We start from the raw sequence: 23,788 nt of genomic DNA, 5'->3' as shown, positions 1-23,788 counted from the left end.
AAGACAGCTCACAGGCCAACAACTATTCAGGGCCCATGCTAGAAAAAGTTTAATTCCGTCTCATTCTCACATACTACCAGAAGGATACTTCAAGCTAAATTTTGGGTACATTTAAGTTTTGGGTGCTAAATATCAAACTTAACCACATTTGTTAAAACAAAACCCAAAAGAATCTCCACAACTATTCTTACCGTTGATGAGGTACAAGGATGTTGTTGATTCCTCCTAATTTAACATTAATCTTCAGGCACAGGTTTGAAAGGGTCTGCGGAGATGTTTTAATCACATTTTTGACTTGAACACACTGTGTGGCCATTCCCAGTAGTGTATCTCCCACACGCTTCACCTCCGCTGTGAAGCAAATATTAGGATGCAAATTGAGTCCATTTGAAACGACTGGTATGTTTTCATCTTAGATTACATCAGAATAATTGCAATGTAGATAATCTACAAAATAACTTCAAATTTAGCTGCATGCTCAGAATTGCTTCCAATATATTTTAACTTCAGACAAAGCACTGGCCTCTTATGTCTGAAGAATGATCCTGAAGAATTTTCTAATACATGCTGGGCATCTGTAAGAATGATACTTGACGAAACAGGTATATAGAGAAGTATTCTCTTACCATACACTGGTGTTTTCCCTGGCAGGATGACAATGATGAGCTGAAGCCCTGAATAGGTGTTCTTGAGGTGTCGAAACATGGGCTCCACGCTGTCTGCACCCTGGGCGTATTTGCAGAAGCAGGGCTGGCCTTGGATCGGCATCCCGGCATCCTTGGAGATCTTGCGCAGCTGATCTGTAAAACCCCTAAAGATGAGAAGTTTACTGGATTGTTGCACCAGCAAGAACACGTGTCAACCAAAGCATAAGGGGGCAGAAGAACTGTGTTACTCAAAGAAACGGCCTCCACCTAACTTTCAAAGCAGCATTTTTAAAACAATTATGTGGTGGCCATACAGCTTTCAAATACCATAGGCCAGAACTGAAAAAAAATATTAAGAGGCCTCTTGTATTCCATTCAAGATGCTAAAATCTAAAGCAGCAATGTCACAGGACTGAAACAGTGTAGCTTCCAGCAAAGAAGAGGCTTGAATTCTCTTCCTAACATCTTAGGAGTGTAAAGCCAGGTAAAATGCTTATTAGATTTGCTGAGTTCATGCTTTCACTAAATGGTTTCATTAAGAGAACTGTCCAAAGCCTGAACTATGACATGCCTTACTTCAGTATTTCTTCTCTGCACTGTCTCTGCGTTGCAAAGCAAGCTATGGCCCACATTTTGATCTCAACACCAGTGTGGAACTGCTTCCCTCGCATGTCCCATACTCCATGGCTTGGGGTTGCCACCGTTCGATTCTGTGGAAACAGGAAAAACACACTGACATGCAAGTGAATGAAAATGGGAAAACCGATGCTATTTACAGTTTTAGGGCAAGAAAAAACAAAGCTTGCCATTTAAACTCTGATCCCTGTACTGCACAAGGCAACTGAACTGGTTAAAATCATCGATGTGCATGGGAAATCACTCTTTGAAAACCATAACAGACCCAAAATTAAAACCACAAAATCCTCACCCGTCCTCCATACTGCAGCATTGGAGCTGGGAGCACACGCCCTGTCACATGGGCCATCTCATCCCGCACTTTGAACTGGAACTCTTGCACAAATGGGTCTGCATCGTAATTTGCACTTCTCACCTAGAAGAATTTTTACATGTTACATGTCAGCTCAAAAGCAGACCATTTCAGAACTGTTTATAAGAATGTTCAACTAAAAATATTCAAGCTTTATATTCCCAGGCAGCAAAAACACTACTGTTTAGAGTGACTGAATTCAGCAGCAGATATATAAAAAGATAAAGATATATGTTGGAGTTCTCTGGTGAAAATATTTAGTCTGTACTGAGGAAAGCAGTCAATCATTTACTCAGGAAACCTACAAGTGGCTGGAAGAACACAACCTAAGATACTTTTTGCAAATAAGCAGTAGGCTATGATCCAGTAAAAGAATTGTCAGGCTGGGGTCAAGGCATTAGCGTGGTTTAGTCCAGTGTCATTTACTGAGTACGGTCACACCAAACTGAAATTTAAGAACTAACCAATCTGCTTATTTCCTCTTGCCTATCTGGAGCAGATCTTGCTGTGGCCTTTATCATAGTCGATGTCTGATTGTCTGTTAGCTTCTTGATACACCGCTGGCCAGCCACGATATTACATACCTTGAAGAAAAATCCACATTTAGAAACGGATTCCAACATACCATACATGCATAATACTATACTACCATTATAAAATACACCCCCAAAGTGTTTAGAACTAAGCTAAAATGTGCACGTATTCAGGTGTTTAACCTTTAAAGCATCTTAAAATATACTCAATGGTAAAATAAAACAAAAAGCAAATAAAGAATATGTAAATATGCAAACAGGCTTGTACCGAAGCACACTACTTCTTAACATCCTGCAAAATGATACCGCCTACCAATAACGAGCAATTTATCAGAATAAATTCATTACTTCTAAAGGCAGGTAGGTGTGTTTCTGTTCCTGTCCCACTTGTAGGCAGGGAAGATGAGGATATTTCAGCTGAAGGTTGTATTTCTCTCTGAAATACTGTGCTACTGTTCTCTCCACAGTCTGTCCATTTTCTAACTGTAAAGGAAAGCTGAAGAAATATATGTTTTAATCAAACTTACCAAGAGCTTAGTTGGCAAGTATCAACACTCCCCAAATAAATATTAAATCCCATTACATATTCAGTGCCAAGCTATTCCACATTTTATGCTCTGACAAAAAGCATCTTACGTTTGATGACTTGCAGGCCTTCTTGTTACATTGCAAACACGGTATTTCCGCCTCATCGTTCCACAATGAGTCACTTCTACCTTTAGACCTACACAGAAATACAAAAAAAGTCATAGCTATACAAAAGTTTTCACAGGAGACACAAGTTTTCTTATGAGTATGTTCGAATCCAGCAGCTGTCATGGTTAGAGCTCAAGCACCACAGTACAAAAAATTATTATGCTCTAAACATCTTGCTTTCATTTTAAGTGGATTTCTGACTAATCAGGTATTTTCCTCAAAAACATATCAATGTAAAGTATTTAACATTTAATGTCATCTGAATTTCTCACTGCAGTTTCGTTTAGCAGACATATGACTAACCTCAGATAGAGAGTGCTGTTTTTACTGTTTCCTTTTGTTCTCGTTCTCAGTGCTGTATTTCCCTTTAAAACCAGCAGTTACAATAAAATTAAAAGGGCAAAGGCAGATTTCTCCCTTATGTTCACTTTTCCTAGCCTTGCAACCACAATCAGCCTATAATTTTCTTTACTTTTCACCAAGTTTCTTTAGCTTTTGAGCAGCTGAAAATCTAGTCTAGAAGCACCCACCCTATGTGCCACAGGCTCACCAGACATTACTGTCTAACCACAGTAAATACTGACAGCAACAACAGCAGCCTCATCAGATTTTCAGCAGTTATTTCTATAAACTGCAAGCACTGACTGCCTGTAGCACACACAGAGCAGACTCAACATCTGCTGAAGTATTGAGCTTATCACGCAGGTGCTGCATAGCATGGCCACGTTGTTATGCTTTTCCCTAGCCTCACGGAAGACAAGGCAGTTGGAAACAGCATTGCTACCCAAATTATTCCATGACAGTCCACTAACAGAAGCTTTAGAGAAAGCAGGATGATTCGTCTTGTCAAGGCTCATGTGGATTTTGGACCAGACTGAATACCCCAGATCAAATCAGGCCCCTTAGTCCCAGAGAGGAGATACCATGACCACTTTACTTGGTACACAGACATCCCAGAGAAGCTTTAACTGTGCTTCACTGATTCCTGACAGCACTAATTGCAACATTAACATCAGTATTACTTAGAGGATGGCATCATCAAAAAAAAATAAGCTACCATTGACCCGATATAGCATGAAAAGAAAATACAAAAGATGAGCCATGAAGCACTTTGAATACACCAATATCTGGAACCCATTCAGGGCTTTGTCATTAATCTGCTGTGACACCACAGAAGACACTGCCCTCCCTCGGAGCTGCTCACAGAGACTGCAAATTCTTTAACGCAGGGTTTGTTTCACTATACATAATCATATCTTGGCTGGAGTTTCCTGATATTGCAGCAATAAAAATAAATATTGACAGCAAAGGTAACCTTTTAATATTTTCTGACTATGGTGACAGAGTGTCTGAGGCATGAGAAGAGGCAGCTTCTCATTCTCCAGTTATTGGCCTTCCAGAATGAAGACAGACAAATGTAAAAAGGAAGCACATTAGGACTACTAGAAATATTTCCCTAAGGGTGGCTTTTTTGTTTTTCCCAGCTAATGACTATTCCACGAGCGCATCAGTTTGTGACTGTAGTTCAGATTTATTATTTGCTGGCCAGTATTTCAATAGAGTCTAGTCTTGCATCAGGTAAAACAAGCATTTCAGAGCAGAGCTTTGAAGAGCTGAACTCTTTCAAAGCTTCTCTCTCTGCAAATTATGCTGGAATGAAAGGATATGGGAAAACACAAAGCAAAGTAGCATGTATGGAGTGCAACTGCTCTAACCAGTGGCTTATGCAATTCTCTGGAATGGAATTTGGCCTTCAGCTGCAAGTTATCAAGTGGTACTTATTTTTCCATAAGGCAATCAGTTATTAGAAGAAGTAGTCACCGCAATGGCATACTCTCCAAGAATCAATGATGTTAGCTTTGAAATCAATGTTCATTTTACCTCAGCATTTAAACAGCGGGAGACCTACAGCACAATACCACTACGGCCTCGATGACCCCTGCCTCTAAAAGGTTAGCCAGCCAGCAGGCAACAGCCACTTACCTCTAACCAGGCAATAAACAACACGCTTGCCCTTTCCCTCTTTAAGCCACTGGGAACATCTCTCATTTTTCATTTCTGCAGAGCCACATTGTCTCATTGAGGACTAGAACTACAAACACTGCAATTCTCCTAGCAGTCCCAGGGCCCTTCTGATGAATGCTAACTAGAAGGTTTCCAGTTAGAGCAAATTCTTGGAATTAGCTCGAGTTACCTGGGACAGGACAGTTATGTTTCTACTCACCCTTTATCTCTTTGGTGAATTTTACCCGATGAGAATCAGTCAGAGGTCTTGGTTGTTCATCAATATTATGAATGTCAAGAACTTCACACATAAACTGAATTACAGGTTGTGCTTTGTAGAAGGCAGTGGCAGAAACTAAAAGGAACAGAATATCACGTGTAAAAAAGGCAAGTCAGAATGCTGTCAAGCAGTAGATAAATGAAAGCTTTTAAAGATTCCAATTAATCCCCAACAAGATGTTGAGCAGCACTCCCTTTCAAAACAGATTAGCAAGGTTTGCACTAAACACACAAACAAAACCCACAGTGACACGTCAGTCACCAGCATCGTCATCCTACCACTACTTTGCATTTCTGGGTTTTGGAAGGGTTTTTCCCCAGGTAACATTTATTTCTAGAGAGCTGTAATGTCCCAAAGAGACACTCTTGGTCAACTCTGTATTGAGCTACAAGCAATATGCGACATGATTTTGTCAATATGAGATCTGCTCAATTACTTGAGTATTTGCTAGCTACACAAGCACAATTTTTAAGTACATGAATTATGTGAGTGTAGTGCTTAGTGAAACCCTTGATCTCCCAGTATCTCCCACCCTCCCTGCATACTAACGCCCCAGTCACACTAAGTGACAACATCCTGTATTTAAGCAGGACAGCTGACTCATTCCACAGAAGGAAGACCACAAAAAATGTGCCTAGCAAAGTTATAAGCAACCGAAACACCACCTTTTAGCAAGAAATGCAAGGTAGCACTAGGCTGTGGCTCTGATATAAGATAATCCATACGTTTCAAACTTTAAATAGCAACAAGAGACGTGAAATAGTAGACAAGCACTTTCATTTTCCCCGATGTCATGTACCCAAACCACCACATCTCCGTGCTGATACAACCAAACATTCTCCAGACGTGTGTCACTGCAGCAGGCTGCCAGCTTCGCATGACGCACGCCGGCCACCACCTCCGGATGCCGACTACTGAATGAACACAAATAGCTTACACCCCCAGCGGCTGGCAGCGCGCCGGTCGTCTCCCATAGCAGCAAAAGCGATACAGGGAGAGAGGAACGGATTTTGCAACGAACCTTGCATGAAGTTAAACAACAGAAAAAAAAACATACAATGGGATTTGAAGGTAATCCTGCCAGCCTAAACCACAACGTAAGGTGATCAGCCTATAAACTGTGGCTTAAAGACAAAGTTATTGAGTGCCTCACTCCCAGAAGGGATTGAAAAAGTTCTACTGCAGGAATAACTATGATGCTATGTAACATTGACAGGAAAAACTCCCTTCACAGAAGGTAGTGGCGCAGTGCATCATAAGCTGGTACAAATTAATACTCTTGCCCTCCTTGACATGTAGTTATCTCAATACCTTGCACACAGATACTAGGATTGGATATTTCTCAGACTGGAAATATTTTTACATTCCTTTTTCAAAGAATAACTAAGTCATACCTGCTCTTTGAATGGTAATTTTAAAAGAGCAAACCCATCTGAAGTCAAATGAGTATCATTCACAGTTCAGGCAAACCACAGCAGTGGACATGCACATTTTTGTTATGAAAGCTCAGTAATATGTGACATTTTCATTATGCTTTAAGACAGACCCTACACACAACCTGACTTGGAGTGTTTAACAAAGTTCAAGAAGTCAGGCTATTTACATTGGTTTTAGGAAGCATTTCAAACAGGCAGTGAGAACAGAACGTGAATTACTGAAACTTTTCGGCAGCACCTGCACCTCAAACCCTGACATTTTGCAATCGGGGTTTTAGCCACCAGGCAGCCTCGGAGTGCCTACAGGCACAAGGAGTCTGGCACATACACTGGCCGATCTCAAGTACATTCAATAAAGTGTTGCAAAGCAGACCTGATTTAGCATAAGAAAGCCCACCTTAATTAGCTCCATTTACATAGGTATTTGTGATACACTTTACAGTTTCCTTGTAAGCACTGAACACCACCTACTGTGGACAGCCGCACAAAGACTCTTACGCAATTTGTCTAACTGTGGATGCAGCAACACAGGAATATGAAAACAAGCTATGCTTGGCCTTTCAAGCCAAAGTATGCATGCATACACTTTATTATTACAATCTCACTGGACTGTTGTCATTACAACTTCTGCAACAGATTGCCTTTCCAGTTTACGTTCCATTTTATAAGGATATTACAAGCACTCAATCTTTAAACCTAGCCACAAGACTCATGTGTTTTTCAGATGAAAATCCCTTGCATACAAAGAGATTAAAGTTTGGAAGTTTGCTTATTCTGGTACAAGCTCTAGTAAAATACCCCAACCTATTTTAACTCTGCTTTACAAAAAAGGCAAGAAATTAGTGTAGATGGCTCCCAGTTACTAAATCCTTCTACAGAAAGCAGCAGAAGTTAATCTACTACCTAAGTTTTAGGTATCATAAACACAAGCACGTGACAGTAAACAGACTGAATTTCAAGGTCATTTGTATTCTTAGAGGCAAGAATGATGATCTTTATTCTCCACTCCAACCCCAACTCACCATCAATATTGAGCATCATCTTCCACATGGCAGGCCGAACAGACTGATGGAATCCAAACCAGACCTCCCTGCCGCCACCCAAGGGGTGATCGTAGCCTTCCGGAGCTGAGAAAAAGGAGCGGCCCACAGGGGTATACCTAGCCAAAAAAGATGACCACACATTTATGCTATCACTTTCCCAATATAAGATAAAAAGCTCTGTCTTAAGAGATCGTAACACACGGCATTATCATTTTTTTGGCATTTTGTGCACTGGGATCAGTGTCAAGGTTAAACAATACTCTGAATGCTGGTGTTTCCATTGCAGTGTTTGTAAATTTAGACAAAATGTCTACTAGTTTTTGCAAACAAATCAACTTCTCCCTTCTGATCTTCCACTTTATTAAGCGTAACTTCCATCACAGCACAGATTCTGTACAACAGCACTGTCTATACTGGACTGACCTTCAAACATCATTTTGCATGGTTTTATTAGTGAACGTTTTATTACGTCTCTGTGTTCATTGCATTAAAACTGCAGTGGTAACAAAGAACTAGAGAAACTAATGCTTTTTGACTAGAAAAGTTCACAAACCTCCATGCTTCCTTACATTTTAAAGGTACAGGCATTAGTACGGACACAAGTCTTTCACATTTCCTTAGGATCTGGGTAGCTGAAGAAGACTGGCTTCCACAAAACCACAGATCATTTCTAAGAGTCAGTGACACCCAATGAAAAACACCAGTGAAAGGCAGAGCCAGCAATCAAAAAGGAAATTCCAAGGCCCAAGTAAGGCAAAAATTGATAGGACCTTCTCTAATATTTCAGGGTTCTGAGATATTAACAACAGACATGGTTAAGACAGGATCTAGTCTCAATGATGTATTTAAAGCATGAGAACCATGCACCATTGATGGGTATATCAATGAACTAGAGACTCATGCTTTTAGATAGTCACCAGGTACAAAATATTTGGCTCATTTTGAACAGAAAATGTGAAAGCAGTGCTCTAGTATACTGCAAACTCTCCGTCTTTCAATTAATACCTAATATAAGCATCTCCTGTTTCTTGAGCTTTCCAAACAAACTCATCACCTGCTCTGGAGTTTAAACGTCTACAAAAATACATGCTTCTACTAATCAGGTGTGCTGCATGAGGGAATGATCATTTTTTTCTTTTCACCTGTGAAAAAACAGGGATGAAGGTCTCCCAAGGGGGATACTTCAGGTAAAGACAGACTGCAGGAAGACAGTGAACCTACTTCATGGAGGGTAGGTGTCGTAGCACCACATCGACAGCATGAACAGGGTTAGTGCTGATAGGTTTGTCTAGTTCCAGAGGCTCAGGCAAGGTTCTTCCTGTCAAAACTTCATGCAGCAAGTGCCAGCTCACCCGAGAAACAAACTTTATTGACACTTTGAAGGGACGATCTTTTCCACCTTCTCCCGGTAATGTCACATCCAAATCCACCTGGGTGGTTGAGGGGAAAAAAAAAGTAGTTTAATTCTTGAGTTTGCTAGGATGTGTTTGTCACCTCTAACACCTGAAATCAGAGGCAGTATTGGAGCAGGAACATCTACTTTGTATTTATTGAACTGGAAAGCTGGGAAAGGAGGATCTACTTCATAAGTATCAGTGCCTCCAAACTCCCTATTAATCTGTTAGATACCTACAGTAAAATACACCTAGATAAGAGCTGGACTGCAAGATTTATCCAGAAGTTATGTCTGACAGCTTAAATGCAGTTACTAACACTACATATGCACCAAACATCCTTAAGACACAATAAATTTTGGATGTAGAAGTCTTGACTGAAACTAAACGCTTCATTATTTGCTGTCCCTGCAAAAGGACAGATCTCAGGATCTGCTTTTAACAACACCAAGACTCCATTCGTTTGGATTGATGGACAGGTATTCTCACTCCTTCCCATAAATAGGCCAGATACTCAAAAACTGAGATAATTAGGACATAGCACATTTGATGAAGTACATAATTCAATGCACAACATAAAGGGAACTGTAGATGTGGTTCGTGGAACTGTCATCTTGAATTAGAAAACTCCTCATTCCTAAGAAACTGCAGTTTAATTTATTAATAGTACTTCATTGTAAGCTTCATTACAGTCTGTAAAAATCTAATAGATTACGCTGTAGAGAGAGATGACTAAATTCTAGGGGAGGTTCTGAATGCAACTACAACATGCTATAGATGTAATATATTTATGTAATATGTATGTAATGCGTTTACATATATTAGAATTTACAGAAAATACATTAAAAGGACTATTTCAACACAGATACCTCATAATATTTTCTGGATTCAGTAATATTAGAAGTTGGGCTTGTTTCTTTTGCTTTTCTAAGCAGCTGTTAAAGTACCAGTGTTTTTTTCCAGTTGTCTTACCCCAGTAGTGGCCACAGGAAGCGGATTGGCTGTATAAAGGCTTCTTTTCCCATCATAAACTGGTCTACGGTCCCCAAATATTGTCACTTTAAAATGCTGCACCATTGAGTCCACCACCTCCCTAGAAAAGTTGATATTTACATTGAAAATGTTTCCAGAGAAGTTTCATGCTGGAACTGGCTCCCACACACGCTGTGTTTTGCTGAGGCAGTTTCAATAAACACACCGCTCGAGGCGATTATACAACACCCACCGATATTCCCCCAAAGCGCTTTGCACGCTGCAGCTACGGTAACAGAAAAATGCTACAAAATCAAATCGCAATCAGTGCAAATGCTCAAGTACCAGCAAGTAATTTTGCTGAAATCACTGCAGAAAGTACCAGAAATGGCTGAGGCCTTTCCATAGCTTTTATATACAAAGCAAGGATGCAATTCCCTCGGAAGAAACCCACAAGCTATTATGAAAACCCAGCGCAGAGCAATGCCAGCCCACGGAAGCCATACAAATACCTTGCACCCTGTGCCCAGTAACACACATCTGCTCCTCAACCGGTAAGTTTTGAATCCTGCCTACTTTTTATATAGAGATGAGGTGGCCTAATGAAAGTCTTACCTTTGTCATCAACAATCTAAGATTTTACAATAAAATCAAGTAAAGATCAAATTTGCATAGTTAGGTTCTCCGAACTTTACTGTGAGTTGATGGCAATAAGAAAATAGGAACCCGTTGTAAAGAGACACAAGCACTGACCTTACACTTGAAAAAAACACAGAGTTTTCATCTCATGTTAAAGAAGTCTTCTCGACACAAGCAGTAGATACATCAGGTGCAAAGAGGCTTTCGCAATACTTCTGACTGAACCTTGCCTTCACGTTTTGAGCTCTTTGGGGATTCTTTGTTTCAGTGGCACTGCAAACTGTATTGATGTCTCATAATTCCCTTATTCCACAGAAGTTAAACACTTTCCTTCTTAAGCACGCACATAACTAGCATGTTTGTAATGCAGAATCTTACTCATCCCATTTCCTGACCCGGCAATATTAGCCTAAAGCACTCAGACACCAAACACCAGCTTCCTCTTCCAGCAGGGTGCGAGCAGCACTTTCACCTCTCAGCTGGGACTTGGAGAGGGCGAAGAGAAACTCACTCGAGTCTCAGCATCCAAATCCTTCCACTGGCAAAAAGCAGAGCATACTAAAGCTGCTTTAATGTGTCTGCTTAGTACTCGGTTGTGCTCTGACACAGGTCCTTGTGCCCCCCAAATCCCCAGATGCTCTGGCACCCCACTCCCTTATGCCCGGTGCTATGTGTGCAGCAGCAGCTCTCTAAGTGCCAGCTCCATCGCATGACCCATGATAAACGCAGATGGATGCACATTAGGGACCAGGAACAGAGCAGAACGGACAGGGAAGAGGCTCTGGGAACCAAAACTCATGCCAGAGCCATCTCCTGCTCTCGCACAGTCTGACAGCTTCAAGGCAAGGCGTTGCTGCCTTCCGCTTTCCACTTTACGACACAGCGGAAACAGTGGTGAAGAACATCACTGCCAAGGAAAGGGAAAAGGAAACGAGAGAAACTCGAGTTTTTAAAGCCTCCACACAAGTTAAAGCTAGCAAAGGTGCAGGTGACTTTTAAAAGCAGCAGCCGTTCAGCAAAACCTTCAAAAATTAGACTTAAAAACCTTATTTATTCCCAATCCAAGCAGCCAAGACATCAGTCAGAAACTATTTCAGGAGCTGAGCCTATGGAAACCCACTGACTTCTCAGCAGTAATTGTCACAGCATGGAGAGAAAGGGAAAAATGTATTTCTAAGAAATTTCTTCAAAGGATGTATAGTCCAGCACGCTGATTTCAATTTAAACTAACAAAAGCCATTCTTCTCTGCATAACCCACAGCTCTCTCAGAGGCACTTACTCTGCACATACCATGTTCTTTTACTGGGCTCATTTATTTAAGCTCTTGCAGCTCTTAACTAACATCTCCTACATTGTTACTTGCATTAAAGCTGGTAAAGTAGGAATAGTTTTAACTAACCCATTTTATGGTTCCCTAGTTTGGGGAAAAAAATAAAACAATATGCATGGAAAACTTACCCTCAGCTTTCAGATTTTAAACTACAGATTATATTAGGAGTCAGTTTGCTATCACATTAAGACAAATTGAGTCTGTCATTTGTAAACGTGACTATTAAATCAATTTGTTAGGTTGCCTGTGTTCAGTTGGCCTTCTTAGCTAACCTTGAGAAAAGCCAGAAAACTGCTTTGCCAGTTGGTAACAGGAATAAGGAACAGCAAGGCAGATTAGAAATAGAAAGAAATAGAATAGAAAGTTGATGGGACAAAGTTATACATGCATCTGAGCTACACCTATACTTCAACAAATTAAATTTATGAACGAGAACCTGATTCAAAAAGCACTGAGAATCATTTCCAACCTGTAAACAGCACTTCTGAGAAACAACAAACACTCGCTAGCCTACAAAAGTCAGGAGCAACGTAGGCAGATAATGTGAGACCAAGGGTATGCAAAGGTGTATCAGCTATAAAAAGCCTTCAGGAAATCATTGTTAGTATGCAAAAATATCTACAATTTCACACTGAACTACTTTACAAAATAAATACTTTTGCCTCTCTCCACAAAAGCTGAAAATTTCATAAGGCACAGCATTTATCTAGAGCATAACCAACTACAACAAGCTTTGATAAACAGATTTAATTCTGGAGGCAAGCTTGAAATTACCCTCCAAGCAGGACCATGAAAGGGAAATATTTAATTTTTTAAAAATAAAAAATCAAGCCCAGTTGCTATCTTAAAACAACTTCTTTCAAATTCACTATTTTCAGACATCTGTAGTTTTTTTCCCCACTTTTAATGAAAAAAAACTTACTACACAGAGAATCAGAGACCTCAACTGCATGAGTGATCAGAGTTCCGATAGCTTTGATTTAAAGCTTCCTTTAGTCTATTTTAATCCCACATTTCCATGCAAAAAAAGACTTTTTAGTCAATAGATTTAAATGAAATGGCATTTATCTGAAAGTCATGCAAACCAGTCAGTTTAGAGCAGTTTATATTCTCTTTGTATTCCTGTGCCCATGGTTTCACAAGCACCCTTCATTCAACAATACAGAAACTTTTCATAACAGTGAGATTATATTAAATATTAATTCACACAGGACTATTATACCCCAATTTTAGCAATTTATTAGTTTTCTTTTAATTCTTATTCAATGTAGGCATTTACATAGCCTTCATAACTGCAGTTTTCAACTAGCAGGGGGAAAAATCACTAGCCAGAATCAGGCACTAACTACAGATTGTTGTTAAAAGGCAAAATCCAGGGTTTCACAGATGAAAGAAGATTGCTTTTCAGCTGTGCTAAACTTTCTAACTGATGAAATGGATTTCACAAGAGACTAAGAAGTAACTCCTCCTAAAACATTATTCAATGTAGAGGAGAAATACAGGAGATACAAAGGGTAGTGATCTTTAAAAAAAAATATAGCTACAATATCAGACTTTCAATTTAAAGCCCTTTCCAAAGGGGCTTCTTTGGCTATCAAAGTTTATAAAGTTTAGGACAAAATATACCAAGACCACGTATAAAAAGCTATACAAGCAATCTGATAAGGCTGAAGAATCAAGAACCTAAAATGGGCAATTTGTTGGATCACCAAATGAGTGGGGATCAGAGCATGGAAACGTTCTCCCATCTAACCAGCAATCTAGCAATACACAGAGTAGAAAGGGACTTAATTGACCCAGCAGCCATGAAAACAAGATGAGGTACAACGACCTGGACAAAATGCTCTAACAGAGAGAACACACGTGGAGCTCAAACCAAGCCTGATCATTTCAAAAACACAATGCTGGTTCCATGAAATAGCTATGACAAGGGCAAAACTAGTTTGTTTGCAGCACTTTCATACCACTGCTCCTAACAGAAGCTTTCCTGTCTCCTCCCACACCTACAGAGGTGGCTTTCAGACACTGGCTTCCTATCCCATACAAATTAAGCTTGGGGATTAACCAGTGCTGCAGTGCATCTCTGTATCAACCGAGGACAAAAATGCCCACAGGAGCAGATACCTGCTACTGGAAATGATTTAGGAGCCAGTGTTTCTACTAAAAAGAGCCATGACCTATAGTTACACCGTATTTCTGATGCCCTGAGGAATAGAGGTTGGCATCAAACCAGTCACAAAGTACCGTGCCCACTACCTGCAGGCCCACTTTATAGCACACAGCCCAACTGGAAGAACTTGGAGCAGGTTCTGCACCCACCTCACAGAGAGCTGTGGGAACTTGCACATAGCCTAGCAGAACACAACAACTCTCACCTGCTATGGATGCAGTCTGTGTAGTTTAAAAAGTCTGAGCATTTACTCCAGTAGGTCCCTCTGCTTAAAAACATCAGCGCAAGAATAATTTAGGAGACAAATTTCACCTTCTTACCTGTTCACCCTCCGAGGACACTTATCTGGTTTGATGTCCACCTCATAGAGGTAGACATCAATCTTTGGGATTTCAACTTGGAAGCAGTTGGCCAGCAGTTTAATGGGTTTGCCCATGGTGCCATAGCCAGGACGTCTGGGCACCATGAGCAGGGGCTGTGCCCCGACGGGTCCTGCAAAAGAGAAAAACGACAGATGAGGAGACAGGCACGAGAAAAAGCTGTGTTGCAGAGGTACCACCTGCTCACATTTTAGTGGTTTAAAGACACAGAAGGCTTCCTGCATTGGCAGGTACTGGTCTCTCATCGAGACTTACTAACAAACTTTCTTTTTCAGTTTTAATTCCCTGAACCAACTCACACAAGGCCAGGCAGGCATCAGGGCTGGCACGTTTGAAGAAGGGGAGATGAGCTTTATCAGACAGCACACGAACACCAAGTTCCAAGCTAATGCGTGCCCTGTTTCCCTCCCTCCCCTCCACTCACCACTGGATTGCTTTCTTACTGATCAGTTTTAGCTGATGAGATTAGCATGAGTAAGATCAGGAAACGTCCTAAACCGACAAAAAAGTGTGCTTTTCCTCATAACGCTATTATTGGGGAAAGTCAGCCTGGCATTAAACCACCGGTTTTCAGGTGCCTTTTCTGAACACCAGAGTAGCGGCAAAGCTGCAGCTCTGAACCTGTGCTGCTTGTGACAAACTTTTGCTTTCATTGTGAGCATAGCTTGAGGAGATGTTATTCTTGGACTGTGCTGGCTGAAAACGGACGAAGAACAAAACCAATACCTCCTGTGCAACCCCACTGATAAATATGATCAGCCAGAAGGGGAAAGATTCTGATTAAGACGCTAGAACCGTAAAACCCTTCCTCAATTAGGCTTCAGAAACGAACACCCCCGGCTGCTCAGAGAAACCATCAAAATGCGGATTAAGCGAGGTGCATTTCAAGAGTTATCTACAGGCACCTAGCTGGTAACGTGTTACATCTCACCCGTTACCCGTTCCATTTATTTTGTGCTATTTCGACAGGAATCCTCAGCTCCAGATCCTGGTTACTCACAGCTTACACAACCCAGAGCAGTAGTAAACACGGTCTGCATTCAGCAATCTCTGCCGGTATCGCCCCTTCAAAATACCTCTTTCCATTCAGGAAACAACAAAAACAACACGCTTTGTAGTCCAAGTAGCTTCGAGTTTTCAAATTACTCATCACACAAATGTCATGATTTACTGAGCATTCGACCAAATCAGTCAAAAGTTCTCCCCTCCACTCCCACTCAGTGACGCAGGCAGCAATTCCTGCCCACTCGTTTTCATAGAAGAGTTGAAATGTCAAGCGCTGGTAAAAACATCTTATTTGTCTTTTGATTAATCTCCCCCCATTCCTGGAAAAAGCTGCGCTATCTTGAGGCTGCGTACCGAGAAGAGGTGAGCATCAAAGCCGAGTTCCCCCGTAACATTTGTCTGGCTCTACCCAGAAACCTACCCAAAAATTCTGGGCGGGTTGGCGTCGAGCCCTAAGCTGAAACAAAAACACAAAACAAGAGGCATCGCTTAAAACACCCTCACACTCCATGCTTATGCCAAACTTGTTCCAGGCATCTGCTCTCTTAAACTTTTCCTTCGTTTTGGTACGAGGACACGAGTAGAGGCAGCGCCACAATCTACTCCCGGAATGTTTTTGGGATACGAGCACATGTGAAGAGTTACTACGAGACATCAGAGTGACACAAACGGCTCCATCTCTGGTTTTATTACTACGAGATCACGCACGCCGTGGTTTATAACTGTAGGAAATGCGAGGACAACTGCTGAAATATAGATAAGGTTAAAAAGGGTGCCCTCATCCTGGCTGCCCCATCTCCTGGAGGTGCTGCAGGGGCAGGGCATGCTACCTTGCTGTTCACCCATTGCTCACGCGAACAAAATCTGAGTGTTCAACTGCACAGGAGCACAACCCTGGAAGAAGGGAGCAGTATTTGGTTACCAACATCAGGCACAACGCGCCTGGAAGTGGCCAGGGCCGGGTTGTGGCCCAGGGGAATCGAATCAAGGGGGTGATAAATAAATGGTGTGGGTCTACGCACCATTCGTGAATTGTTTTGAGACATTTGTCTGATTTTGCTGTCAATTCTGTGTGGTGCGAGGGCTCCCTTGGGAAAGACAAATGCTCATGAGCATCCTCAATGCTGGAAGAGCCTGCCGGGATCCATCCCCCACCAATATTAATTCATCAAAAAGCAAAAAATGGCTAAAACGGAGCAGGTATTATTCATGAAACACCGAGGAAAACAACTCACACCGATACCATTGCTCAGAGGGCTGAAGCCTTTAGACCAGGGCTCCTGGCTTGGACACAAACTGGGTCCAGGTGGAGGTGCCGGCACCTCGGAAGCGCTGACTCCAGCTGAAACCTCTGAAGTTTGTGGCTGTTGGGATTTGGATCTACAGCTTGGAAACTCCCTCTGAGATCAGACCACGTGCCAGACCAACGTGGAAGTGCCCCGATGGCTCAGGCAGGATCTGAATCACGACAGTCTCTTCTGTAGAAATACAGATTTACTACAAAGACCCAAACCCGACGGTGCTTGCACAGCTCAGATCCTGTCTGGCTCGCACCCAAAACACAGTCTGAATCCAGTGACCAGACAGGGACCCAGGCACAATAACACCTGAACTGAAAGCGCAGGCACTGAAACCTCCAAACTCTTTCAATAAAATTGTTTTGGGGAAAACCAAAGCTTTTGGAAGGCGAGGTGGTGTTAGGGCAGGAAGCACCCTTGATTTCTAGCAGGATGCTAGGAGAAAATGCACATCTCCCGATGTGATCCTCTCTGTGAGGAATGAAATCAGCACCAAGCTTCCAGCAAGGAGCTATCCCTTCTCCTACTGCGGGCTTCAGCATTAGGAAATTAAAAACTATGAACAGATGAGTACTGAATAGGTTTATTTGGGTACAAATGAGTTCTAAATCTTTCATTGAATGGGTGAGTACCTGGTCTTACAAACCACGACAGGGGATTTAACGGGGAGCAGATGATTGAAACTCCAGCTCAGGAACACAAGGCAGACTTGTCTCACAGACCTCATCCCCTGGCTGGAGCCTGCACGCTGCAGAAAGCTCTCTAAAGAGAGGGGAGGAAAAAAAAAAAAAAGCTCCCTTTCGGAGGGCCCCCAGCTTCCTCATGGCCTCAGAGGCCCAAGCTATGGAGCATCAACGAGGAACGAGTTAATTCTAAATTAAAAAAGTAGATAGGGAAGATTACATTGAGATGTTGGTTTCAATAACCGGGCTCCTTCCTTACGCCAGAAATCCTGAATTGCCGTATTTCTGCAGCAGCAACCTCTCTGGGTGGCATTCCATTATTTATGAGTAATGCAATCCGCGTTTTCTAAGCATTCCTGCTCGCAATTTAGGCTCCTCTTTTTCCTTTTACCAGCCTCAGATAATAAGGCGTGTTAAAACCCATCAAAAGCCAACGTTTTGACGCCACTCGCAGCGATAGCCACGCGCGCCGACCTGTTCCACCACAGCACAGGTACAGGAGGCACAGCGAAGCGTCCTGGAAGCATTTACGAGATAACAAACGCTTAGAAACTCCTGCTAAAAAAAAATAAATCTAAGGGAAGAGAGCGTCTAGCTCCAAGAAGCTGCTCATCTGTGCTGCGTGGTCGCAGCCATGGGCTGGAGGAGGAGGGAGAGTGCCAGGACCCCGCCAGCGCGGTGCCACCGCATCCCGAAGGCGCTGGGGTTTTGTCTTCCCATTTTCCTATTTATTGGTTTGATTATTACAGTCCCTAACTTCAAAATTGCTATTACTGAGCAGGAGAAACACGCTGCCCACCACCTCGGGCTCACATTTGAGCCGCCTGCAGTTCCCTTTCCCCAGTTTTCTGCCCAAATAATACCGGAGAGCAGCGCGGCAGAGCTGAGGCACGCGGGACAGCGCCAGATTTTGAACCATGCTACCAGAAAATAAAAATACATTTTTACAGTCCCCGAGCAAAACTCCTTGAAACGTTAAGGCTAAAATTACTCAACATCCCTTCGAAGTTTCGCATGCGAGCAGAATGAAAAGCAAGAAATGACTGACTAACCTCACCGTCTGCAGAAAAACGGTACAAAGGAAGGAGAAGCTGTGCCTGAAGAACACTAAGAACCAAGCCGGTTTGTCTCCAGGAATAACCCTTTAATTAAGAGGTGAATGCTTCCCGTGACAGTTGGGTTATACAACCCTTTCTAATGTAAAAGGAAAAGGAAAGAAAAAGTTCTCGAGATCTCTGATCACCCGGCAAGCCACCCCGCTGCCTCGCAGCACCTCCGGCACGCGTTGAAGCGAGGTGTTGAGAAGCTCCCAGGCCTTAAAGTCCTGTTGGTTTTTTAATTTATCTGGGAAATGAGCTCAAGAAGTGCCCTGACACTTAAACCACGGAGGAAAAAGATTTGTGGAGCTCATGCTCTGATTCCAACAGCTTCCCCTGCAATTCCTCAGAGGCGAGGCTCCTCTGTAACTCCCATCGCACGCGCTCTGCTCCGAGGAAGAGTAACTTTGCAAGGCACTTATGATTCATTCCCCTGCTCTCCTCTACTCCACCCACAAGCATGCAGCTTTTCACGGTCCTCCCAAGTCGCCAGGCTTCACGCAGCGAGAAAACACCCAGTTCTCAGAGCTGGGACTGCCCAAAGTTGGGAGAGGAAAGCCACCAGGCGATGGGAGACGTCCACAGGGCTTCACTGGAAACGGAGCGGAGTCAGAAACCGGCAGATTTAACACAAAAGCTTTGAATTTTGGAGGAAGGAGCAACAAAGTGTGAGCGGGGAGGGAGGCAGGGCTCGAGTCCTCGGGCTCGTTATGCCACAGGGTGCTGGCGATGCCATGGCAGCAGGGGTGCAATGCACGCAGCTGCCTTGGGGAGGTTCACAACGCTCCTCTGCTGGAAGCGCGACGCGACGCCCGACGCCGAATCCAGCTCTCTCTTAGAGCTCTTTTCACTTCCCTTCACCTCTCCACAGCCAAGTTTATTGCTGCTACTCCACCGTTTACTTGATTTCACCACAAATGGCACCCCGAGCAGCTGCAGCCGCAGCCTGCCCCTGCTGTAAGCCACTTTTAAGCATTATTTAGTCTGGAAGAGGCGACACTTTCCAGATTTCCGAGGCTATGCTCATCACACAGACAGGAAGCTGCCCACAGCCCCGCTTATCTTACACCACCCTTACTCCAGGAATACTCACAGCCCTGTGTTTTCCCCCTTCGTGTCTTATTTCCCCTCCACACAGGGAGGAGAAGGACACAACATTTCAGTGCCCTCCTCCCCTAGGAGAGGGAACTTTAACCCCTCTGTGCTCAGTCACGCACGGTTTATGTCCTCTGGGGTCTGGCGGCCAGGAGGTTCCCTCAGACCTTAACGAAGCACAAAACCTTTCCCTCATTATGGGGCAGACACGGAGAGAAACGTCCCTCGTGCTGAGCACAACACCCAGCAGACCAGGCTCACCAGGAGGAGCTGCCTCATGGTTGTAGCACCTTGCTAAAACCCAGCACGTTGCAGCCTTCCAGCAGGAAAAGTCATCGGAAAGAAAAAACTGAGACATTTGTGCTGTACTCTGGCAAATCCCTATCTTGAGATGAGTCGAATGATACCCGGTTATCATTAAAGCTTGCTTAACGCACACAGATAATTAGCACAGCACCTGAATTCTGCCAACACCCCGCTCCTTCCTCAAGCAGTTCCAATCCATTCACGCGAGCTCGTTAAGCGAGGAGCAGTTTAGATTTTAAGCTTTTTGGGGCCAAATCCATCCTCAATCCCAACCTCTGCCTAAACGCCAAAGCTCCCCACGCCGAAGGGATGAACACACGGGTCCTGCTCAGGCAGCTTCAGCCCCATGCAGCTGCTGCCGTGCCCTTTGCCAGCCCAGCCCCGGGCTCGGGGAGCTGGAGGCTGCCGGTAACGCGAGGCAGAAATCCTCCAAGCACGTTTCGGAGCCGGTTGAGGCGCTGGCAGCAGGTGTTTTGGGTGTGTTTAGAGCATTTTGGGGATGCTCCATTGGGGGGGCTTTCCGTGGCAGAAGGCCCGGTGGCTGAGGGCGAGCTCCGGGATCCACCCTCACGTCCCGAAGCACCACAGCTCCGTGCGGGGAGCCTCCCGGTGCGGGGACCCTCAGGATTTTGGGGGTGCAGCCACCGGGAACGGCCTCAGCTCGGTGTGCCCGGTGACCCCCCCCCACCCCTCCCATTCCTCGGTGCCACCCGAACCCAGCTCCCGGCACAGCACGGCGTTATGCAAGGCGGCCGCACTGCCGCGGGGCTGGCCCGTTACGAAACGCCCCAAAAACACCGGGGGGGGGACCGGGAGGGGGTCCTCAATGCCCACCACACCGGGCCCGGTACCCCCCCACCGGGCCCAGCTCCCCCCCACGGGGCCCGGTACCCCCTTCAGGACCCGGTACGCCCTCAAGGCCCCCCCGGGTACCCCGAAACCACCGTGAAGCTACTGAGGGGGGTCCCTATTACCCCCACACCGAGCCCGGTACCCCCCTACCGGGCCCGGTCCCCCCCCCCTCAGGGCCCGGTGCCCCTCACCTGCGCTGCCGATTTCCATGCATGGAGCTGGGCGCAGCCGCTGGGGGCTGCGGGCTGGGGAGGCCCCGGGGCGATGCTGGGCGGCGGCGGCGACGGTAACAGCGGTAACGGCGGTGACCCGGCGGCGGTGGTGGCGGCGGTGGAGGCCCGGCCTCCCGTCCCGTGCCGTCCCCTCCCGGCCGAGGCCCACCCGCTCGGCGGAGGCCGCAGGCCGCGGCCCGGCCCCCCCCCGCCCCTCCCGGCCCGGCCCCGGCCCCGCCCCGCCGGAAGTTGCGTGGCCGCCCCCGCAGCCCCCCCCCCCCCCGGGCTCGCGCCTGGCGCTGGGGCCGCCGCCGCCGTTCGGCTCCGTTCGGCTCCGCTCGGCCCCCGCCGCCGGAAGTCCCGCCCCCAGCGCTCGGCTCCTTCCTGGCGCGGGGGGGGGGGGAACGCGGAAGTGGGGAGGAGGGGGCGGTTGCTAGGCAACGGCGGGGGGGGCCCTGAGGTGGCCCTGAGGTGGCTCCGTCCCGCTCGTTGTCCCCTCAGGCGGCTCCGTTTGTCCCCTCGTTGTCCCTTCTGCTCCCTGCGAGCCCCCCGGTAGCCGCTCGAGGGGTTCCAGTGCCTCAGGGGGTGCAGCCACGGTTCCTTTGGGCATGGAGGGGACAGGGAGGGGGGTGCCACCAGCCCCCATCCTACAAACCTACATCCTATAAACCTCCATCCCACAAACCCGCACCCTACAAACCCCCACCCTACAAACCTCGGTCCCCCACAGCTTATATGTACCTGCGGGGACTGTGCAGAGACCATGCGGCCAATAATTTCGACGTTTTTGGAGAGGTTCCCAGTGGTGGGCAAGGGGTAAGGGGCATAAAGCAAACCTCAGGAGGTTTCGTCAGCATCTGAGGGAGTTTGTTACAATTATGGTGACAGCGCTGGGGAAGGTTGCCCTGAGAGGAGCTGTGGGGTCTCCAGTGCCCAAACACAGAGGACAAGGCACAAAACTGCTCCGTAGACACGGTTAAAGGCATCTGCAGCCATCCCAGGAGCCTTTCACGCAGCCTCCTTTCTCAGGGAGTGACAGGTAAAGATGTCTTACAAACACACAGTCAACTGTCTAAAAACTAACACCTGATAAACACACGTTACCCCTCGGCATCCCCGTAACAACCAAAGGATTGACACCAGCCTTGTGTTTGTTTTTCCAGTTTGCAGAGGAGCGACCAGACTCTAAGTAGCTCGGGTTGAGGAGAATAAAGGCTCTGATTCACTAGATCTGCATGAATTCAGAGCGTACGTCTGCCCTCTCCTTGATTTTTGGCAGTGTTTTTAACAATGTTTAGTACCGCTTTGTTGTAGATTTGCTACACAAACTGTCACCAGAAGAAATGCAGAGGGTGAAACAAGCAAAACAATTGTGTGCGTGTGGCAAAGTGACTCAGACGTACCAGTTCCAGCGTGGGGTCAGGCCGTGGCACCCTCATCTCTATTTTCTCTTCCCCAAAACGCTTCTTTGATAAGAATCATACACGAATAAGAGGAGTGCAGTGAAGCTATCCAAGCATCTTTGAACCTGCAGCTTATTCTGGAGGAAGGATGTCAGCTTTCCTGCTGGTGAGGGGCATTTTCCAGCTACGCAGCTGCGGAGGTAGCAGCAGGGAAGCTGCACCGTTGGAGCAGCAGAGCAGAAGCTTGAGATTCAAGATCCGGGCTTCACATACATTATTAAGAACTGCTGTTCCAGGGACTGCTATCTAAATTAGTCTTAAAAGCGTAAATTTAGTTATCAGAGAAGTTACGTTGTAAAGATTCTAAAAAACCTGGAAATTAAAAGTAAGCTACTAGAATATTTCCTTAATTGTATTCCTGAGAGGGAAGAGGAAACGCGATCACCAAGATCAAGCAGATATACCCAAGGCAGACATCTCCACAGAACGTGGGCACCTCAGAGCCGTGCGAGCACTTCTGATGCTGCAGCTTAGGCCACTGTAACCAGAACCGAGGGCTGGGGCTCAGATGCCAACCTAACATTTGAAACCAAGGAGCCCGATCCATTTTCCAGGACTTTAGACCCAGCCTCACAAGGCACAATTTTCTGTTACACCTCTCTTTCTCACATACGGTCCCCCTGAAGCTGCAAAAGAAGATTTTTCTGATACATTTTTTTTTTTTAGTGATATAACATTAAAAGCAGCAGAAGGTGTGCCGAATCTATAGAGATGCTCAGTTCGGTGTTCTGCATGCTAACAGTTTAAGTAAATTAGCTGAGTATCTGCATGCCATTAGCAACTCCCTCCTTAAAATCACTTAGCATTATTCAAAAATCCACACTTACAGCTCAACTGCTAAATAATTCAGTCTCTAAAGGTACGTCAATACGTGCTTGTAAGGTAGAGCCCAAACTAATCCACAGAATTCAGTGGATGGCCGGCAGCCTCCAGTTTTGTACCCCAGGACAGACACCTGAGCTACTGTTGTGGGTTTGCAGAGGACCGTGGAGTCTGCAAAGAACTCTGAAGCTGGGAAATGTAAAGTATTACAAGGTAGAGAAACACGGAGATCAAAGCTTAACCTCAATCCAAACGGAGTCTGAAATTCGTCCTTAAAGCATCTGAGAGCCAGTGGGCAACAAGCCGTGCAGATTCACAGCAGACGGCCATTGGAAACGTCTGGCCACAACTCACTTAAACAGAAAAGGCTGAAACAATCTCACAAGTGCAGGAGCTGGCTGCTCCACAAATCAAACCACCACAAAGTCTGCAAATAGCGGAA

General features: G+C 45.1%; 1 protein-coding gene and 1 long non-coding RNA gene across 2 annotated transcripts in view; one reads left to right on the top strand and one right to left on the bottom strand.

Moving 5' to 3' along the window:
- AGO3 (argonaute RISC catalytic component 3) overlaps positions 1–21,243 on the bottom strand; it is a 38,335-nt gene extending 17,092 nt beyond the window's left edge. Inside the window, exons 1-13 of the mRNA XM_027444011.3 lie at positions 21,041–21,243; positions 14,454–14,625; positions 9,994–10,114; positions 8,849–9,057; positions 7,607–7,743; positions 5,089–5,223; positions 2,805–2,892; positions 2,517–2,664; positions 2,100–2,219; positions 1,576–1,698; positions 1,224–1,357; positions 627–811; positions 192–351 (exon numbers count right to left, since the gene is read on the bottom strand). Of these exons, the coding sequence (XP_027299812.1) occupies positions 192–351; positions 627–811; positions 1,224–1,357; positions 1,576–1,698; positions 2,100–2,219; positions 2,517–2,664; positions 2,805–2,892; positions 5,089–5,223; positions 7,607–7,743; positions 8,849–9,057; positions 9,994–10,114; positions 14,454–14,625; positions 21,041–21,059 (1,751 nt within the window). The 5' untranslated portion in view covers positions 21,060–21,243. The remainder of the gene's footprint in view (positions 1–191; positions 352–626; positions 812–1,223; positions 1,358–1,575; positions 1,699–2,099; positions 2,220–2,516; positions 2,665–2,804; positions 2,893–5,088; positions 5,224–7,606; positions 7,744–8,848; positions 9,058–9,993; positions 10,115–14,453; positions 14,626–21,040) is intronic.
- Positions 21,244–21,417: 174 nt separating this feature from the next.
- Positions 21,418–22,319, top strand: LOC113839800 (uncharacterized). The gene is made up of 2 exons (XR_003492400.3): positions 21,418–22,100; positions 22,225–22,319. It is a non-coding gene; the product is annotated as an uncharacterized lncRNA (long non-coding RNA).
- The last annotated feature ends 1,469 nt before the right edge of the window (positions 22,320–23,788 follow it).

Source organism: Anas platyrhynchos, chromosome 24 (genome assembly GCF_047663525.1).
Source record: "Anas platyrhynchos isolate ZD024472 breed Pekin duck chromosome 24, IASCAAS_PekinDuck_T2T, whole genome shotgun sequence".
In the NCBI taxonomy this organism is placed as follows: Eukaryota; Metazoa; Chordata; class Aves; order Anseriformes; family Anatidae; genus Anas; species Anas platyrhynchos.
Note: the sequence above shows the minus strand (reverse complement) of the source record. Positions and strands in the feature narration are given on the sequence as shown.